This window comes from Panthera onca, chromosome B3, assembly GCF_046562875.1.
Source record: "Panthera onca isolate mPanOnc1 chromosome B3, mPanOnc1 haplotype 2, whole genome shotgun sequence".
NCBI classification, from domain to species: domain Eukaryota; kingdom Metazoa; phylum Chordata; class Mammalia; order Carnivora; family Felidae; genus Panthera; species Panthera onca.
In genome coordinates this window covers 71,703,779-71,721,486 of record NC_138344.1, presented here as the reverse complement: position 1 = coordinate 71,721,486, position 17,708 = coordinate 71,703,779, and the positions used below count along the sequence as shown (strand labels likewise).

Here is a 17,708-nt window from a genome sequence, read left to right as displayed (position 1 = left end):
TTCCATGTCTCCAACACCACCTGGGCTGCAACAGGGGAGGGAGGTGGAGGGACAGGGAGGGGTCTAACAAGTGGTGTCTGGGTCATACTAGGTCCAATCGAGAATTGCTACTTCCCTTTGGGAGATAAGAAGGGTGGATACCAGAAATGTATGAGTGCAAGGAGCAAATGCTTTTGTCTCCACATCTGGTTTATCTCTTATCCCCAAATATATTCCTCAGCTCTGTTCTTAGACGCAGTTGTAGAGGGGAATGCTAACCTAGGGCTGGGAGGCATGAGGTTAACTAGAGAAAGGGTGCAGAACTCAAAACCCTGACTCGTGGGGTCTTCTCTTCTCTCTCTCTGCACCAGTGGGTCTATCTATCCCTCTCCCTGAAGGAAAGACAGAGCTCATTGGCTGATGCACACACAGGTGTTTATTATTCCCTATGCTCCTCCGTGGTGTGTAAGATGCTGGGTCGAGGACTAACTGACCCTAGTTGTTGAGGCTACTTCTCATTTGCTGCTCTTCTTATCATAGGTGCCAGCACCCTTATAGCCACTCACATAGCCTGACTTGTCGGTCATCTCTTCCCGTCCTGCGATGCCTTTGCCTTTGCCACTCTCGTCAAAGCGCTCCTTGTGGGTGCCGGTGTACTTGCTGGTGTCTGTCAGCCGGCTCACTCCACCCACTGTTGTTGCCTTCTGCAAGCCAGAGGATGATGGGTCTGATCCTTCTCTCTTCCCCTTTGCTGTCACACCCCTTGTCTAAAGATGGACTTTGGTTCTGCTAGGACCCAGTGCTCTATTCTACTGTTGGCATGGGGCTGCTTTCTTTAGGGCCCAGATGCAGCCATGGGTAGGAACGTGGCAAGAGCCATCCACTCACGAGGGTGGAGGAGTCTGGTGTCTGGGAATGAATGGGGTGTGTATGGAGTTTTCTGCTTCCAGAGGAGCTATTTTGACCAGACTGCAGCCAGAGGACTTCAACCCCAGACCCAATACGCAAGGTCCCTCCAAGTGGGAGGGCCCTATTTGAAACCTAGAATAGAAGGGGCTTTAAATAGAGAGGGGACAGGGGGCACCTGGGTGGCTCAGTCCATTAAGCGTCCTATTTTGGCTCAGGTCATGATCTCACAGTTTGTGAGTTAGAGCCCTGCATTGGACTCTGTGCTGAGAGCTCAGAGCCTGGAGCCTGCTTTGGATTCTGTATGTCCCTCTCTCTGTGCCCCTCCCCTATCATAGTCTTTCTCTCTCTCTCTCTCTCTCTCTCTCTCTCTCTCTCTCTCTCTTTCAAAATCAAATAAACATAAACAGAGAGGGGACAAATAGAGAACAGACGGTGGGTGGGAGGCAGGAGGGCAGATATTACATCTTATACAAGAGTGGGAGGAGGAGTGGGGATCAGATACCAAGTCCTTTGCACTCAGTGTTCCCCCAGAGCCCTCTGGACACTTGGAAACAAGGCTTAACTTCATTATTAAAATAGATGTGGACCCTTCTCTCAGCCACAGTCTCTTCATCCCTGAAATTACTAGATGATCTCTAAAGTCTGTTCCAATCCCAACAGTGCCCCAGAGACTTTCTGCCTTGTCTCCCTACAGTATTACTAACGACAGAGGTTAGGGACATTGGAAGGGGGAAGGGAGATAGGAGCAGCAGGGATTTAGAGAAGTAGAGTCAAGGGTTAGGGATGAAGAATGTCACTCACAGTAACACCAGTGGTAGCTGGATCCTTGCCTTCCATGAGTTTATAAATGTTTTCCAGAGCTTCATCTGGCTTCTTGTCTTTGAATCGTTTCTGGCCCAGCTCCTTCACTGCTTCCTGGAACTGCTGAAATGTGATGGTTCGGACATTCTTGGCTCTGGTCAGTCAGACAGAAATCCAGGAACTCTGGAACATGAATTCATAACCTTCCAAGGCCCAACCCTTCCCTGACTGAGATTTGGTCTCTTGACACTGAGGGTCCTGGGACAGGGAACAGCACAGGACCAGGTACCCAGCAGGTGCTCAGTAGACCCATTATTGTGTCCTCCCACATGAACCTTTCTAGGTCCCACTGCCTTGTGTGCCTGGCCCCCATCTCTGGCCCCTTACTTGACTTTGCTGAATATGATGTCCACATCAGTGGAGGTGACTATCTTGCCATCCATGATGCCACAGTCTTTGCATAGCTTGGAGAAGTTCTTATTGTTCATTTCAGTGCCACTGCTTGATGATTCTCCAAAGACAGCAAACCGCTGGAACGTTTTCTCTGCTTCTGATGCCATGATCAACTGGAGGTGGGGGAGGGCCGCAGGGAGGAAGACTTGGGGGTGAGGGAGGAGGAGAAGGGACGACTGAGGAGTAATGAGGATGGGTGTTAGTCAACAAAATAAGAATCAGCAACAGGAACAAAGTCCCTCCTCCCTGTTCTTCTCTTTCCTTTCCCCCCATCGCTCCCATCCCCCCCTACTGTTCCCAGCACCAGGGATACTAGTATGGATCCTACATACTGAATAATCACCACTACCACCTATGTCTTCACCACTTTTGTGCACCTGAGAGTAGCCGGATGGTGTCTGCCCCTTCTCAGCCTTTGTTTATAAGTGTGTGCAGATATGTGGGAGCCAGCTGGTTGGGGAGACTATGTGGCAATGGGGAAACGGGAGGAGAGGGAAGCTTCTATGACCTCAGCAGTGTTTATGTGACATCAGCTTGAAGCTACAGCCTGTCTTGGGAGAGGGGTCCTTCATTTCCCCACTTTGCATTGAGCAAGTTGCCACCCTTCTGATCTTTCCAGCTGATCAAACTTCCCTCATCATTCCCCCCAGCCTGACACAGTCCTCTGGGTCCTGGTCAGATTGGTTTATGGTCTGTCGCACAGTGCTGAGAGGAGCCCAGGGAAGGGGTTAATGGAAACAGGTTGGCATCAGTCCAGCAGTGCCCTCCTTTCTAGTCTCAAGTCCAAGTTAGTGACCAACATGGAGAATCCCAGTGGCTTTGACACACCAACCTCAGTAGGAACTTTAATGTTTTTTTTAATGTTTATTTTTTGAGAGGTGGGGAGGGGCAGAGAGAGAGGGAGACACAGAATCTGAAGCAGGCTCCAGAGTCTGAGCTGTCAGCACAGAGCCCGACACGGGACTTGAACTCACAAACTGTGAGATCATGACCTGAACTGAAGTCAGACTCTTAACTGACTGAGCCACCCAGGCGCCCCCACAAAACTATTTTTTATACATTAATCCTGCTCAAGAATGCTCTAAGGATCTTCAGTGACAAGACAAAAAAAAAAAAAAAAAAAAAAACTGTCAAGGACTTTCACACTTGGCCCATGCTTTTATCAAACATCACCTATCTCTCATCAATATTATTCTTCATCTGGGGGCCATAATGACTTTAGAGGCTAGCTACCTCATGGTTGAAAGAGAATAGCCTTGGAGTGGGATGAATCTGGGTGGGGATTTGAGTCCTAGATTTGTCATTTACAGCACTGGTTGGTTGGCCTTGGGCAAATCACTGAAGCTTCTGTTTCAGAAATGTCTGAGCTGCGGTTCCTCACCTGTACTGTGTAACAATAAAACTTACCTTATAGTATTGTGGGATGATATATGGGAAGTACCTTGCACCTACTAGCTACTATTCAATTCTTCCGAGTAACTTGTGTATTTCTTCTCCCAAGCTTTCCCTCTTGCTCTTTTCTTCCTGGACAGAACGTTCCTTTCTCCCACTCAAATACCCTGTGGTTGTACTCCTCATGGGTGGTACACTCTAGGAAACAACAACAAAAACCCTTTTCCTCTGAATTATAGCAAAATAATGGTTCTTAGTCTGTGGGCTGCAGTCTCCTGGGGAGAGGATTTCTGATTTATTGCAAGGGACCCTGGGATTTATATGTACAGAAAATATTGTCAAGTGAATAAATAGCACACTTTGCACACGTAGATATCACTACATACATAGGTATTAGGAATATCAGAATTCCGTACAAACGGCGGAGCCTGCCTGGCTTGGTCTATGCAGCACGCATGTGACTCTTGATGTTGGGGTTGTAAGTTCTTTGTAGTTTGAGCCCCACATTCGGTGTAGAGGGTACTTAAAAATAAAATCTTAAAAAAACAACCTTATTTAAAAGTATTGTTGAGGGGCGCCTGGGTGGCTCAGTCGGTTGAGCGTCCGACTTCGGCTCAGGTCACGATCTCGTGGTCCGTGAGTTCGAGCCCCGCGTCAGGCTCTGGGCTGATGACTCAGAGCCTGGAGCCTGCTTCTGATTCTGTGTCTCCCTCTCTCTCTGCCCCTCCCCCATTCATGCTCTCTCTCTGTCACAAAAATAAATAAATGTTAAAAAAAAATTTATTTAAAAAAATAAAAGTATTGTTGAATTCATGGTTTGTCTCCGTCAAGGGATACTAAAACCATCAAGCGGTAATGGAAATCTCTCATCTCCCAATTGAGAAGAATGGGAAACACTTGGCACAGGATTTTTTGTCTAAACAATTAATCTTCTATAGACATCATTTTTCTTAACTTTCTGTCTTTATTCCTTCTCCCACCTACTTCATCATATGCTTCTAGAACGGATATGACCACCCTTCACACTTCTTTGAATTGCATCTATACAGTGGCTGGCACACAGCAGGCTCGCAAAACTGTTGCTTAACTGAAGGTACAGTTTGAAGCTGCTTCTGGCCCAAGAGAAGGGAGTTAGAGATTACTCTGGTTGGGCGACTTATGGCTGGGCTGGGACCTACCCTGACAAAGGGAACCCTACCTTAGGGCAGAACCAGCCTCATTTCTGCCTGCAGGAGCTGAGACCCCTAGGCCCCGGAAGCAAACAGATCCCAGTGGAAATTTCCCACCTCCTGCCCGCCCCACGCCCCTGCGTAGGCCCCTTATCAGGTTCCCCCTGAGTCATCCTGACCCAGAGACGAATTTAGATGCTGGAACCTCCAGGTCCTTCCCTCCCCCACTCCAAGACAGACTACTTTGTACACATCAGAGAACACTGCAGGCGGAAGCTCTAGGCATTCTTTCTTCCCCAGCTCCTGGGGGGTTGGTAAGACCTCTCTCCTGCCCTACACAGCTCTGTCTATGATCCTAAGGCCAGCAAGCTTTTCCTTGTCCAGGAGAGTGTTAAACTGGCGTTCAGAGGGGAGAGGGGACTAGGCAAGCTGCCAGGGTGCCCAGCCTCTGGGCCAGTTTCTGAGGGAAACAGTTATGAAGAGGGTGGGGGGAGGGAAATGAGGAAAACTTCGATGTTCCAAATTGGGAGAAGGTTCCGGGGTCCTTTAGATACGAGGTTGTTGAGACCCGGGGTTTGATCCTGACCAGTTCTCCTACTCTGGGTCACCTCCTCCCTCTTGGCCCCTCCTTCTTTCCAATAGACCCTGCCAAGTGGGGATGAAAGGGGCATTGATGTTCCTTGGATGGGAGGGGGTTGTGGGTGGTGAGGGGGGTGGGGGGGGGTGGTTCCCAGGCAGGAGGGGGGAGGGCAATTTGGGGGTCTTGGGGGGGGCAGCTTGTGCTGGTGTTGCGGTTGGCAGCTCCAGTTCCATTGGCCATTGTTCCCAACTGGCCTGCCGCCCAGCCCCCGAAATGGTAACTCAGGAACCAGGCTGAAGGAAGATGGGGTGAGAACCCTGGTGGGGTGGGGGTGGGGGTGGGGGCGCTGGAAGGGTGCAGGTGGGGAGGAATTCAATCTGGTTTCCTTTTGTCTAAGACAACTTAGGAACCCCTCGGCCACCCAACTATCCCATTCCAGGTGGCCTTCCTCTAGGGGCACAGGGAGGGTGCATCTAGGGTGGGGCTCGGATGGGGCTAGTGAGCAGTCTAAGACCGCAAACCCACCCCAGGCCCCGAAAGCGACACGCAGCAGTCTCTGAGAAAACACCGCCTGGGCACTGAGATACAGCCGGGCCGAGCCTGTCTCACCCTCCTCCTCTGGGCCGGACTAGGAGGGGTTACCGCCGAAGCCACAGGGTCTCTTGGGTTCCAGCCCGGGACACAGCGTCCTCCCCAAGCCCCTACTCCACCCCCGCAGAGTTAACTCCGCCCCCACGCCTGTTTACCCTAGAGTCAGAGCCCCTGGGGGTCCCTGGCCCCTCCTCCGTCCCCCCTTGGGGCCTTGACCCGAGAGTCCCCGTTGGCCATCCTCGCCCCCCCTCCTGCGATCTCCCTCTATTTATAGCGGCCCCCCGCATTCCCCGCCCCCCCTCCCTGCCTTGTTTTCCAACTTCTCAGCAGCCGAGAGCTGGCGTCGGGACGCAGCACAGAGAGGAGGTACCAGGACCCTGGGCACCCCGAAGTTGAAACTCCTGCGCCCTCGACGACCCCCACCCCCACCCGTCGGTGCTAGCACACCTGCCCCTCCCAGCGGGCGAGACCCTCGCCTCCTCCGCGGCGATCCCCGCCCACCTCCTCCTTCCTTAACCTAGCTCTGTTTACGGGCAAGCGGAGTCGAAATCGTGGGGTGTCAGCACCCTGGGTTCGTCTCCCCCCTACCCGTCCTCATACTGGGTCTGGGGGCGAAGGAAGGAACCACAGTGCGATAGGCAGATCCAGGTCACGGGTGGGGGCGGTGTGGAAGGCAGGAGTGAGGATCCCCTGCAGGACTAAGGGATCCCCGCACACCCCACAACCGCTCGGTTGCGGGGGGATGTCGTGGGGAGCGCGAGCAGAACGCGGAAGCACCCAGCAGTTTGCTTCCCTTAGGGTACCCCTCGGGTCCCCAGCCCAGCCCCTCCCTGAGCGGCAGACAGCCTGGGGCGGGATAAAGGGGGGGCGTGTTTACTGGGGGTCTGGGGCGGATCTGCAGGGAGCTGTCGGCCCGTGGGCGGGCTGGGGCGGGCCGGGGGCGGGTCTGTGGGGAGCCCGAGCCGGGCGGGCCGGAGAGTCAAAGGCAAGTGAAGGTGGAAGCGGCCGCGGCGGCAGCAGGTAGGGGGAGGGGCGGGCGAGGGGCCGCAGGGCCTGGATGGCGCCAGTCGGGCCGGTGGGCGGTTTGATCCCTATCCCTCGGAGCCAGCCGCTCGGGGGAAGGGGCCCGCAAGGAGGGGGCGCTGCGCTGCGGCGCACAAAGGCGGAGGCTCCGCGAGCGGCAGGGCGTGTTTGGGGCGTGCGCGAGGTTGTGTCCAGGGTCCCGGGCGCTCCGCGCCGGCCGCGCTAGGGTGTCGATCCCCACGCGGACGAGCAGCGTAGGTGCGGACGGGTGCAGGTCCGGGTCAGTCCCATCCTTCCTACCCATCCCTTCCCAGCTGGCGCTCGGCCCTTGCGGGTCGTCGGGGCGGGAGGGGCGGGGGGGGGGTGCTGGGAGGAGACTGTGGGGCCGCCCTCCCTTCCCTTCTCCGCTCGGGGCACCCACACCGAGACTGGGTGGAGGAGAGACTCGAAGGCACGAGGCTTTTTGAATTTCATTTTTAAACGTTTAAATGCGAAACAGTCATGCTCAGCTATCCTCATCTCACTTGAGAGCTGTCAAAAACCTTGAGGATCCCCTAGTTCCCCCTTGTAGTTTGCAAATAGGAAATTGAAGCCAAGAGAAGTAACTGAGTGGGCCAAGGTCACACCCTCAGCGACAGAGCCGGGACTAGAATCCAGAGGTTCCGACACAAGCCACGCTCTTTCCTCCACATCAGCACTTCCTTCTCTCCTCCCCCAGCCTGGGCTGATACCTGCTCTCCGTGTTGCCCCGCAGGCCCCTCCAGCCTGTATTGATTCTAGCTGAAGCCTAGAGAAGACATGTTCATTGGACTCAGGGGTACAGATTAGGGAGGGTTAGTGACCTGGGGAGGGTGGGTGACCCAGGTAGTCTAGATCTTGGCTGAGGCTTTCTGTCCCTAAAAGACCCAGCGTCTGTCTCCCGTGTCATTCACCTCATTGCCTTGTTTTCTCAGACCCCTGAGCCAGGAGGGGAGAGAACCCTGACCCCTGACCCCACTGCATCCAGCCAATAGGAGCCCAGTAAGTGACCCCACCCCCAGGCTGCACAGGTGTTCTGCTCCTCACCAGCCCCACTAATGTTGAATGTATGCTAATTTATTCACAATGGGGAGGGAGGGAGAGTCTTGGAAGGAAGGGAAACATTGGGTCAGTTGGATACAGGTGTCCCTTGTTCTTCTTTTCTTTCTTTCCCTCTCACCCTCTTGGTCTTGGTACTTGGGTCATTTTTAACCCCTTTCCCTTTGAGCTGCTGACCTTGAGGTTTAGTTGAAGGTCACAGTTAATTATGAACTCTCACTACTCTGTTCCTTAGTATCATTGGCGTACCCAGTCACTGAGCCATGAGGTTCATCCCTATCTAACTCTGGGAGTGTGGGGTGGCCCCTAAATATAGCACGGGAAACCAGAGCTACACTCCTGCCCCACCCTGGTATTTCTATGCATGACAGGAGAGGGGGGTCTGGAGGTGTGGGTGTTGAGGGGTAGCCAGAGGGATGGCCAGTCTGAAGAGAAGTGGTATCCTGAGTCCTCTGCCATTAGCCTGCCTTTCCAGCGGCCTGGACATGGAGCTGGGGGCGAGAAAGGCTTGATGTGTGCTCCCTCTCCTAGGGCCCTCTGCACCCTACACTGTCCTGGGCTGAGAGAGGGAGCCAGGTGTATGAGATGTGCAGGGGTGGAGGCAACCTCCCCAGTTTTGGTGTTTCTTCATCCTACCAGGCCACCATGGCAGAGCTGCAGGAGGTGCAGATCACAGAGGAGAAGCCGCTGTTGCCAGGGCAGACGCCCGAGGTGGCCAAGGTCAATAGAGACCCTCCGACTCCCAGACCCGAAGTCCAGGCCTGCGGGCATCCCCCTCGCCTCCTGCCTTCCCAAATCCATGATCTCTTTCTAACCCACACCCCTGTTTTCTCCACCTGTACCCATGTCTCTCCCCCATACACCACAATGGGAGTCAGGCCTTTGTCCTGTCACTGCACTAACCTTCATCCTCTCCATGTCTCTTTTTGTCATCTCTTTCTGTCTTTCGTCTCGGTTGGTCTCTTTGCCTTTCTTTATCTGTGCCTGTCTCTCCATCTATGACTCTACATGGCTGTGTGTGTCTGCGTGTGTCTGTCTGTGTGTGTCTCTCCAGGAGGCTGAGTTAGCTGCCGGAATCCTCCTGGACCAGGGACAGGTAACAGCTTGGGAGTAGTCCCAGGGTGGGAGGAGGGGTTCTCCTGTCTCCCAGTAGGGAGAGGACTGCTACCTGGCTCTTTCTCCCCTCTCTGCTCCCTTTCCTTCCATTCCAGTCCTTTCCCTTTCCCATCTCTCCCTTTCCTTCCTTTTTCCTCCTCCTCAGAGTTCCTTGGTGCTCTCCCAACTTTTAGGATTCTTTTCCACCCTCTGAATCATCTTCCACTGTTTTATTTACCTGAACCAAAGTCTTGCTGATCCTATTTCTAAATCTTTGTTCCTGTCTCCTCGCTTTGCCCCTCCCATACCTCAACTCCCCGACTTTTGACTTTGACTTTTGTGGGCGTCCTTCTCTTGCCTCTTTTTCCTCTCAGCCTGACTCCTCCTGATGGTGACCTGTTTTTCTGCAGACTCACTCTGTGGAGACACCTTATGGCTCTGTCACTTTTACTGTCTATGGCACCCCCAAACCCAAACGCCCAGCGATACTCACCTACCATGATGTGGGACTCAATTGTAAGGACCTCACCTTCCCCTCCCACTCCTTTCTGGGAAGAGGCTGGTGGGAAGGGTAAAACCCTAAGGGATGGGGAAGGGTCAGCACCCATGTGGCATGTCAAGGGGAGGTTCTGTCCTCTGACTATGGCATAAAAGAAAGAGGGCAGGTTCTGACTTCGGGTTGCTTTTCCCTGGCTGATTCTACCATCGGGGTGATGGGGATTCTCTTTAGATAAATCTTGCTTCCAGCCACTGTTTCAATTCGGAGATATGCAGGAAATCATTCAGAACTTCGTGCGAGTTCATGTGGATGCCCCTGGAATGGAAGAGGGGGCTCCTGTGTTCCCTTTGGGGTGAGAATTAGCTACCTCCCTCCTCACTGGGCTGTGAGGCACAGGGGGTGTGGGGAAGAGTGGACTCGGGAGGAGGAAACAGTGGAGATTCCGGGAAAGGATACATAGGACACCCTGAGGTGCGGGGCAGCGGGGACAGGTTGGTATTTTCCTTAACATTCTTCTTTTCCCCAGATATCAGTACCCATCTCTGGACCAGCTGGCGGATATGATCCCTTGCATCCTGCAGTACTTAAAGTGAGAAGCCTGGGTACCCCTCCAAACCGTAGTTCTCTGTCTGGCATAATGGGGCCCTTAGAACTCCTGTGTCCACCAGGGTTCCTAGACGGGTTGTGGTCTCTATCCTAGATATATCCTTCCTCCTCCATGCCTCCACCTGACTTTTGAGAGGAAGGGGTAGGTTTGGAAATGGACTTGAATCAGCTGAGTAGCCCTAATGGATAGAGGCAGGAAAGGGAGGGATTATATGTGGCCCTGCCTTAGGCTGAGGAGGGGCTTCTCTGATTCAGAAGGTCGGAGGAAGTGGAGGGGTGACATAATCTCAAGGAGCCAGATGGACTTGTCTTTCCCTCCTACTTCCCCTCCTCCACACACACACACCTGTGATCTGGAGCCCTCACACCCTGAGTATGAGGGAGAGAGGGAGAAGGAAGGGAAAGACAGGTGAGCCTCTGTGGTATGTATGCTGAGTGCGGAGGACTCCCGGCTTGGCTTTTCCTGGGCACCCGGGCCATGGGCAGCTCCGGTTTGCCTTGTTGGCTCTGTTTCCCCCATTGTCCCTGTTGTTCACTGAAGTTGTTTTTTTTTTTTTTAACATCTTGCTTCAAGTTCCCTTCTTCCCGGTTTCTCACGAGGAACCAGGAACTAAAACAGAACAAGTTGAACTAGCTCTTGAGAATTGAGAATGGACACAGAGCTATGTAGGAAAACAAGCGTCTGGTTGTTTGGGGGATGGGTGTTTCTTTTCAAGACCCTGGCTTCCCAAGAGAGCTGAAGATAGACTTCAGGGACCTACACTGATTACCAGTGTCAATTGTTAGCTCCCTGGCGCCTTCCCTTTTAGCACCCCTCAAGGGAAGATGGTGTTCTGTCCTTTGTGCATGTGGCCTTGGGAGAGAGGGTGAGGAGTTTGAAAAGCCAAAGTTTTGGACACCAGGGCCCATTAGACATGCATTTCTCTTTCACAGTTTTTCCACAATAATTGGAGTTGGTGTTGGAGCTGGGGCCTACATCCTGTCACGATATGCTGTAAGAAATAAAAACAAAAACAAAAACACAAAAGCAACCCAGACAAGGTTTAAGGCCCATGGCAGACTGATTAGGAGAGTGTGGTTTAATAGTGTGTGTTTGTGGGGAGGGGGTGGGGGGCAGGCCCCATGGGACCCTAAGACTGGCCGGAGCTCAGTGGGAAGGGATAAGGCCCTGCCCAGCCTCTGATTCCCTATCCGCCTGCTACTCCTCAGCTTACTCACCCGGATACAGTCGAAGGTCTTGTCCTCATCAACATTGATCCCAATGCCAAGGGCTGGATGGATTGGGCAGCCCACAAGGTTTGGAGGAGCCTGTGTGTTGATGTCTGGGGGGGCGGGGCTTGTGTAGGTCCAGTTAGGCTCTACTAGCATAACTGCTTGGCCTGTGAATGTCAAGAAAGGGGAGTGGAGCAGGGAAGATGTGTGTGTCACTTTGTAGCCTGGGTTTCTTCTCTTCGTGGTATCCTGAGCTTGCTCACCTGCCCTTTTTCCTCATAGCTAACAGGCCTCACCTCTTCCATTCCGGAGATGATCCTTGGACATCTCTTCAGCCAAGTAAGTGGTTGTGGAAGCTGGAGGAAGTAGAGGGGACCTTAGGGTCTTGAATGCTTGGGGTGACTCCCTTAACTGGGATGGGATCTGGGGAGGGAGGAAAGCTTGGCTCTTCTCATCCAGTAACTGTTGACTTCTTTTCTCAATCCTGATTTTTTTTCCTCTTCATTCCTTCAGGAGGAGTTGTCTGGAAATTCTGAGTTGATACAAAAGTACAGAAATATCATTACACATGCACCCAATCTGGAGAACATTGAACTGTACTGGAATAGCTACAACAAGTGAGTGGGTGGTGTGTGTGCGCACACGTGAAGCAAATGTAGAAGCAGCAGCTGGGGGTCGTGGGGAGGTGCAGAGAAGGAGAGCGAAGTCTGGGATGTACACAGTGCGAGGAGGGCAGGATTTGGTGTGCAGCTGGGGCAGCTGCGGGCCAGACCCCGTGGAATGAATTATATGGAGCCGTCCCCCTTTCTCCTGTTTACCTCCCTTGGATTTTTGGATTCCCAGAAGTGAGATAGATGGTCTCTTGTCCATGTGCCCTTCCTCCCCCTTCACTGACCTCTGGCCAGAGACCTGGGGCACAAATGACCATAGGGATTGTGTTTGAGGCCTGCCTGCCACCTTGCCCTTTGGTTCCCACTTTTTTTTTTTAACTTTATTTATTTTGAGAGAGAGAGAAAGAGAGCGAGAGCAAGAGAGAATCCCAAGCAGGCTCTGCGCTGTCAGTGCAGAGCCTAACGTGGGGCTTGAACTCATCAACTGTGACCTGGGCCAAAGTCAAGAGTCAGATGCTTAACCAACTGAGCAACCCAGATGCCCTTGTTTCTCACTTTTAATTATTAATATTTGACTGTAATTTCTGGGAGGAAGAGAGCTTCCTCAGGGAGGAGATGGCTTCCATCCGGATAGACAGCATTGTCTGCCTAACATTCCTGCTCCTCTTTGAACCCCTCTCTAGCCGCCGAGACCTGAACCTTGAGCGTGGAGGTGCTGTCACCCTCAAGTAAGACGTTAAGAGATAAAGCTTTGCCTCTCTCTCTGGATCTTCCCTAGGTGCTTATATTCTTTAGAAGGAGAGTCTTTTAACAGGGAGTTTTCTCATTACCTCCCACCCTGTCCTATGAAGCAAATCTCACTGTCTAGGTCCATCCCCCTTTGAATTGTCTTGGTAGGGTCAGAAGACCGTCTCCTCTTTGGAGTCAAACATTGTCTAACTGCTCTTCTGGGAAAAGGCAGGTGACAGAGCACCAGGGCCTTACCCTCTTCTCCCGACACTATGCCTCTAGGTGCCCTGTGATGCTGGTGGTAGGAGACCAAGCACCCCATGAAGATGCAGTGGTCAGTAGGGAATTTTGGGGTGGGTGAGGGAGGGTTGGAGATCCAGGGTGGTTGTTAGAGGGGTATCTTGCCAAGAGGCCAGCTCTGGAACAGGGAGAGTGACTGTGGGGCATAAGAGGTTGATTCCTGGTAAGAAGGAAATGGGTACGAGGCTAATGGGAAAGAAACTGGGATCTGGGTCCTTGGGTCCCTTCGAAGGGAGGGGCCACAGGGAGTATGACCTCATTCATTCAGCCTCCTGCTTACTCCAGGTGGAATGTAACTCAAAGCTGGACCCCACCCAGACCTCTTTTCTCAAGGTCAGTAACCCTACTCCATACCCCGCCTGACTCCTGGCCCCCTGTGCAGAGCCATAGATCCTTTCTAGATTCAGCTTCTAGGCCTTCCAGGTCCTGCATGGGAGCAAGTGGGGCAGATAAAGAAAGCAAACCCTGAGGGCCTGGAGTGGGGAGGCTAAGGAAAAGAGAACCTTTTCTATCTCTTGGCATGGCTCCGTTTATTTATGTCTTCTGGATGGTTGTCTCTGTCTCCTGCACAGATGGCTGACTCTGGAGGCCAGCCCCAGCTGACTCAGGTGAGTACCCCTGCCGTCCATGGGATGGGATATTAGTGGCTCTGAACCATACACTTTGTTGCTCATCCATTTGCCACTCATTCCACACCTAACCTGCCATGGCTTGGGGTTCCAGCTTGGCTTCTTTTTCTTTTTTAATGTTTATTTATTTATTTTGAGAGAGAGAGAGAGCTAGAGAGCAAGATCGTGAGCAGCAGAGGGGCAGAGAGAGAGGGAGAGAGAGAGAATCCCAAGCACTAACAGTGTGGAGCCTGGCGTGGGGCTCGATCTAACGACCCTGGGATTATGACCTGAGCTGAAATCAAGTCAGATGCTCAGTTGAGTCACCCAGGCAACCCTCCATCTCAGCTTCTAACCTCACCTCACTGTCCCCCTCTCCTCTTCTTACTTCCACAGCCAGGCAAGCTGACCGAGGCCTTCAAGTACTTCCTGCAAGGCATGGGCTACAGTGAGTATGGGAGTCAGAAGCTATCATGAGAACAGTGATTGCTGCACAGGAGCGGGGAAGGGATGGGCACTGGGGGGGTGGGGGGGGTGGGAGGGGGTGGGGGGAGGGAACCATTTCAGGCTAGTTCTGGAAGTTACCACCGTCTGCCAAATCATTGACCTCCCGCTCCAGCCCCATTTGTGACTCTCGGCTCACCCAAGCACCCCACTCTTGAGTTGCCAGCCTCTCTGTCTCACCTCCTTTATGCCTACCTGCTCATCCTTCTGTCTCCACAGTGGCCTCATCCTGCATGACTCGCCTGTCACGATCGCGCACAGCCTCCCTGACCAGCGCAGCATCCATTGACGGCAACCGGTCCCGCTCTCGCACCCTGTCCCAGAGCAGCGAGTCTGGAACTCTCCCTTCAGGGCCTCCAGGGCATACCATGGAGGTCTCCTGTTGAGTGACCTTTGTCGCCCTGGTGTAGGACCCAGCCCTCACCTCCCCCAGCACTAACCTGGGAGGTGCATAGGGCACTGGGCCAGAGTAAGGGAAGATGGGCAGATCATGTGGGGAGATGACCTTGATCTTTGATTGCTACCCTAACCTTGACCTCTAACCTGTGATTCCCCTCAGCTCCTGGGAGAGATGTCCCAATATCTCTTAGGGACCCAGACCCCTAAAGTATCCCTCTCCCTCATTGTGGTGTTAAGGTGATGAGGGCACATACCCCTCTCCCTAATCTAGGTGTCTGTTGATAAGGGACAGGAGGTTGTTGTGGTTGCCCATGTGCCTCCACCAGACTCTCCCTACTTATCCCATTGCAAGGGTGGGGGACTTGGGGCCAGGACTCCATTCACCAAATCTGATAGGGCTTCTCATGAACCCTTCAGATCTCTGACGGGTATGGACCTAACTGAATGTGTGTCAGGGGAGGCTTGCTGGTGGGTTAATGGTCCTCAGGATGGTATAGAAACACCCAGTGTGTGAAATGGAAGTTGGAATGGGAGGTGGTGGGCAATGAGCAAGTATGAGGGAAGGATCGGAGCTGGGGCAATAGGAAGGGGCCTGGGGCCATTGGCTGCACTAACTTTGGTAGCTGTCTAGACAGTGTGTGTCTAGAGTGGGAGGGGGAGGGAGCTAAGCTGGGGCAGGGCTGCTTGGGGCTTGTCATAGGGGTGGGAAGGGCTATCTTGGGGCTCTGACCACACTGTGTTATGTGTGGAGGGTGCCCTCCTGTGTCCCACAATTTCTGCTGTAACAATAAACTGTAGAGGAACTGAGTGCCATTCTTCCTTGTCTGAGTATGCCCGCATCATGCCCCTGTTCATGACTTCCCCCTGCCCAACCACATTCTCTTCTCAGATATGGCATGGACACTTCACAGAACGTGACTACATGGTCACTGGCCCCTATTCCAATAGGATGGTATTGTCCTTGATATTGATAGTATTTTCAAGTTTTGGGAGAGAGGAGCTACGTAGGTTTTATGGGACTTATTATTAGTTAGTTGATGTCACCAACATCATGATCTGAAGCAGGAAGTACAGAATACTGGCTGAAGTGTCCAAGGACATCTTGTGACCACCTTCCTGCAGGATCCTCCCTAGGGGTCACCTAAATTCTATTTTATTTTATTTTACTTTTAACTTTTAAAACTTCATTTTGAGAGAGAGAGAGAACTTGTGCAGGGAAGGGGCAGAGAGACAGGGAGAGAGAGAATCCCAAGCAGGCTCCACACTGTCAGTGTAGAGCCTGATACAGGGCTCAAACTCACAAACCATGAGGCCATGACCTGAGCCAAAATCAAGAATTGGACGCTTGGCCAACTGAGTCACCCAGGTGCCCCTAGATTCCACTTTAGATGGTTCAATAGAATCAGTAGACCAGGCCTCACGCAGTTACTACAGGGGTTGGGTTGGTCATAGTTGACCCCAATCTGAAGACTCCTTCAGGAGAGCGAGAGCACAAAGGATTTCCTCTCAGGAATCCTCCTCCCCCATGAATCCAAGAATTCAGGGAGTTTTAGACTGGTTCTCTGAGAAGTTTTTCAACAAGTATGAACAATACTCAGCAAAAGGACTTCAGATATTGTGGCTGTTGCAGGCTGATTCTTGGGCTCTTGGAGCACAAAAAGTAAAAAATGGGAAGGTACTTTACAGTGTTATTGTTAAGAGTGCTGTGGATGGACTATTACAAGGTCACTTGCTGGAGTACTTTCTAGAGTACTCCACACACAATTATGTGCTTTCCTCAATGCAACTGAGCTGAGGACTAATGCAGCTTGCTGTCTGGTGCTGACACACTGACATGGAAGGGAGGCATGGAGTATGTTACTGACTCTTGAGCATTTCGTCACTCTCTCAGGACTGAGACTGCTATAAATGCATGAGACCAGGACTGGAGGGGGCTGGGGTCTCAGGTGACTCGCAGGGTTATAGAGCTAGCTGTTGATGGCAAGTGTGTTGGGTGACCTCATGCCGGGCAGGTAGCAAAGAGTGCTTTAATGCCACCCTAAAGAAATAGCACAATTGGAATCACTGGACTGACTAGCTCCTAGGTAAACAAAACATGACAGAAAGGCAAAGAACTCCAACCAGCATCAGCCTTGCCTGGCAAAAGGTGCTATTGTGCATTATGGGAAGGAAGGCAGGTCTTCTCACACAGAGAACACCATTAGCAAGGTAATCTTCAGAAGAGGGAGGATACCATGTGTACACGTGTGAATGTGTGTGTATGTATCTGTCACGCAGGTGGTGTGTGACATGGTGGTGACTGTGTGTCCCTCTCCTATAGATGTGTCAGCATGAGAAACCCAAGAGTTAGGAAGAGGGAGAGATGCTCTCTGCTGGGAGCAAGGGAGAGGGGGTTTGCTGTCCTTGTCTGACCTCTTCACTTTGTTGGTCCTAGACATTCCAGGCTAACCCATGGGGATGCAGTGCCCTCCTGTGGTTGGCATGGTTCTTCCTAACTGCCCCCCCCCCCCCCCCCCCCCCCCCGTCTCGGTTTCCCTCCCAAATCTCCCAGTGTTCTTTGTGATTCTATGCAGTAGCTACATAGGGAAGCCATGGTCTGTGGCTCCTGCCTGTTCTGAAGGTCAGAGCTCAGGAGAGGTGAGGTGACTTCACAGAAGGCTGAATCACAAATTCCCTACTTTTTGTCTCTGCTTCAGGCTTAGGACTCCTGTTTCTCTCTTCCTCTCATTCTCAAGGGATGTGTTTCCCTGACTTCAGGGATGGAAGTCCAAGATAACTAAGAGAGGGTTTACTGGGAAAGAGAATAAAACTAGAAGACTACAGTGATGAGAATCTTGTGGGTCAGCTTGGAAAGTCTGGAACTCATGAAGAGATTTGAAAGAGTGAGTCTCTGAAAGTACACACAAAACTGACCCTGCAGTAGGAGGGAGAGATGTGAAACTTCAGAGAGCACTCCTTTACAGAGTTAGGGCAATGCCAGAGTGGGAGACGCCACCTTTCTAGAGATTTTGGTACTAAATGGAAAGTGAGAATCAGTTGTCACTGGAGGCCAGGGGTGTGGTCAAGGTAAATGGTGCCCAGAGCAATTACGTTGTTTGCATCGTCTCTCCTTGCCAACATCAGAATTTCCCCCAAACTGGGTAAATAGTAAAGGTAGGATGCATTCTATAT

The 17,708-nt window shown here is 52.3% G+C and overlaps 2 protein-coding genes across 10 annotated transcripts; one reads left to right on the top strand and one right to left on the bottom strand.

Moving 5' to 3' along the window:
- Positions 1–397: 397 nt before the first annotated feature.
- Positions 398–6,714, bottom strand: TPPP2 (tubulin polymerization promoting protein family member 2). Of its 5 annotated transcripts, none has more exons than XM_060619132.3 (4): positions 2,520–2,629; positions 2,077–2,318; positions 1,690–1,843; positions 398–683 (listed from the first exon to the last, which is right to left on the bottom strand). In XM_060619132.3, the coding sequence occupies exons 2-4, from the start codon at positions 2,247–2,249 to the stop codon at positions 495–497; spliced, it is 516 nt and encodes a 171-aa protein (XP_060475115.1). In that variant the 5' UTR covers positions 2,250–2,318; positions 2,520–2,629; the 3' UTR covers positions 398–494. The 5 variants fall into 5 exon arrangements, with proteins under 5 accessions (XP_060475115.1, XP_081652022.1, XP_060475112.2 ...); XM_081795896.1 differs by lacking the exons at positions 398–683; positions 2,520–2,629 and adding exons at positions 706–1,020; positions 6,475–6,714; XM_060619129.3 differs by lacking the exons at positions 398–683; positions 2,520–2,629 and adding exons at positions 706–1,020; positions 3,550–3,574.
- Positions 4,954–15,344, top strand: NDRG2 (NDRG family member 2). 5 transcript variants are annotated; one of them, XM_060619121.2, is made up of 17 exons: positions 4,954–5,017; positions 7,851–7,917; positions 8,614–8,694; positions 9,029–9,070; positions 9,480–9,585; positions 9,800–9,920; positions 10,095–10,157; positions 11,108–11,168; positions 11,384–11,470; positions 11,669–11,725; positions 11,900–12,003; positions 12,681–12,725; positions 13,009–13,060; positions 13,312–13,359; positions 13,599–13,634; positions 14,031–14,082; positions 14,358–15,344. In XM_060619121.2, the coding sequence occupies exons 3-17, from the start codon at positions 8,620–8,622 to the stop codon at positions 14,522–14,524; spliced, it is 1,116 nt and encodes a 371-aa protein (XP_060475104.1). In that variant the 5' UTR covers positions 4,954–5,017; positions 7,851–7,917; positions 8,614–8,619; the 3' UTR covers positions 14,525–15,344. The 5 variants fall into 5 exon arrangements, with proteins under 5 accessions (XP_060475104.1, XP_060475103.1, XP_060475102.1 ...); XM_060619120.2 differs by lacking the exon at positions 4,954–5,017 and adding an exon at positions 6,132–6,240; XM_060619119.2 differs by lacking the exon at positions 4,954–5,017 and adding an exon at positions 6,780–6,894.
- The last annotated feature ends 2,364 nt before the right edge of the window (positions 15,345–17,708 follow it).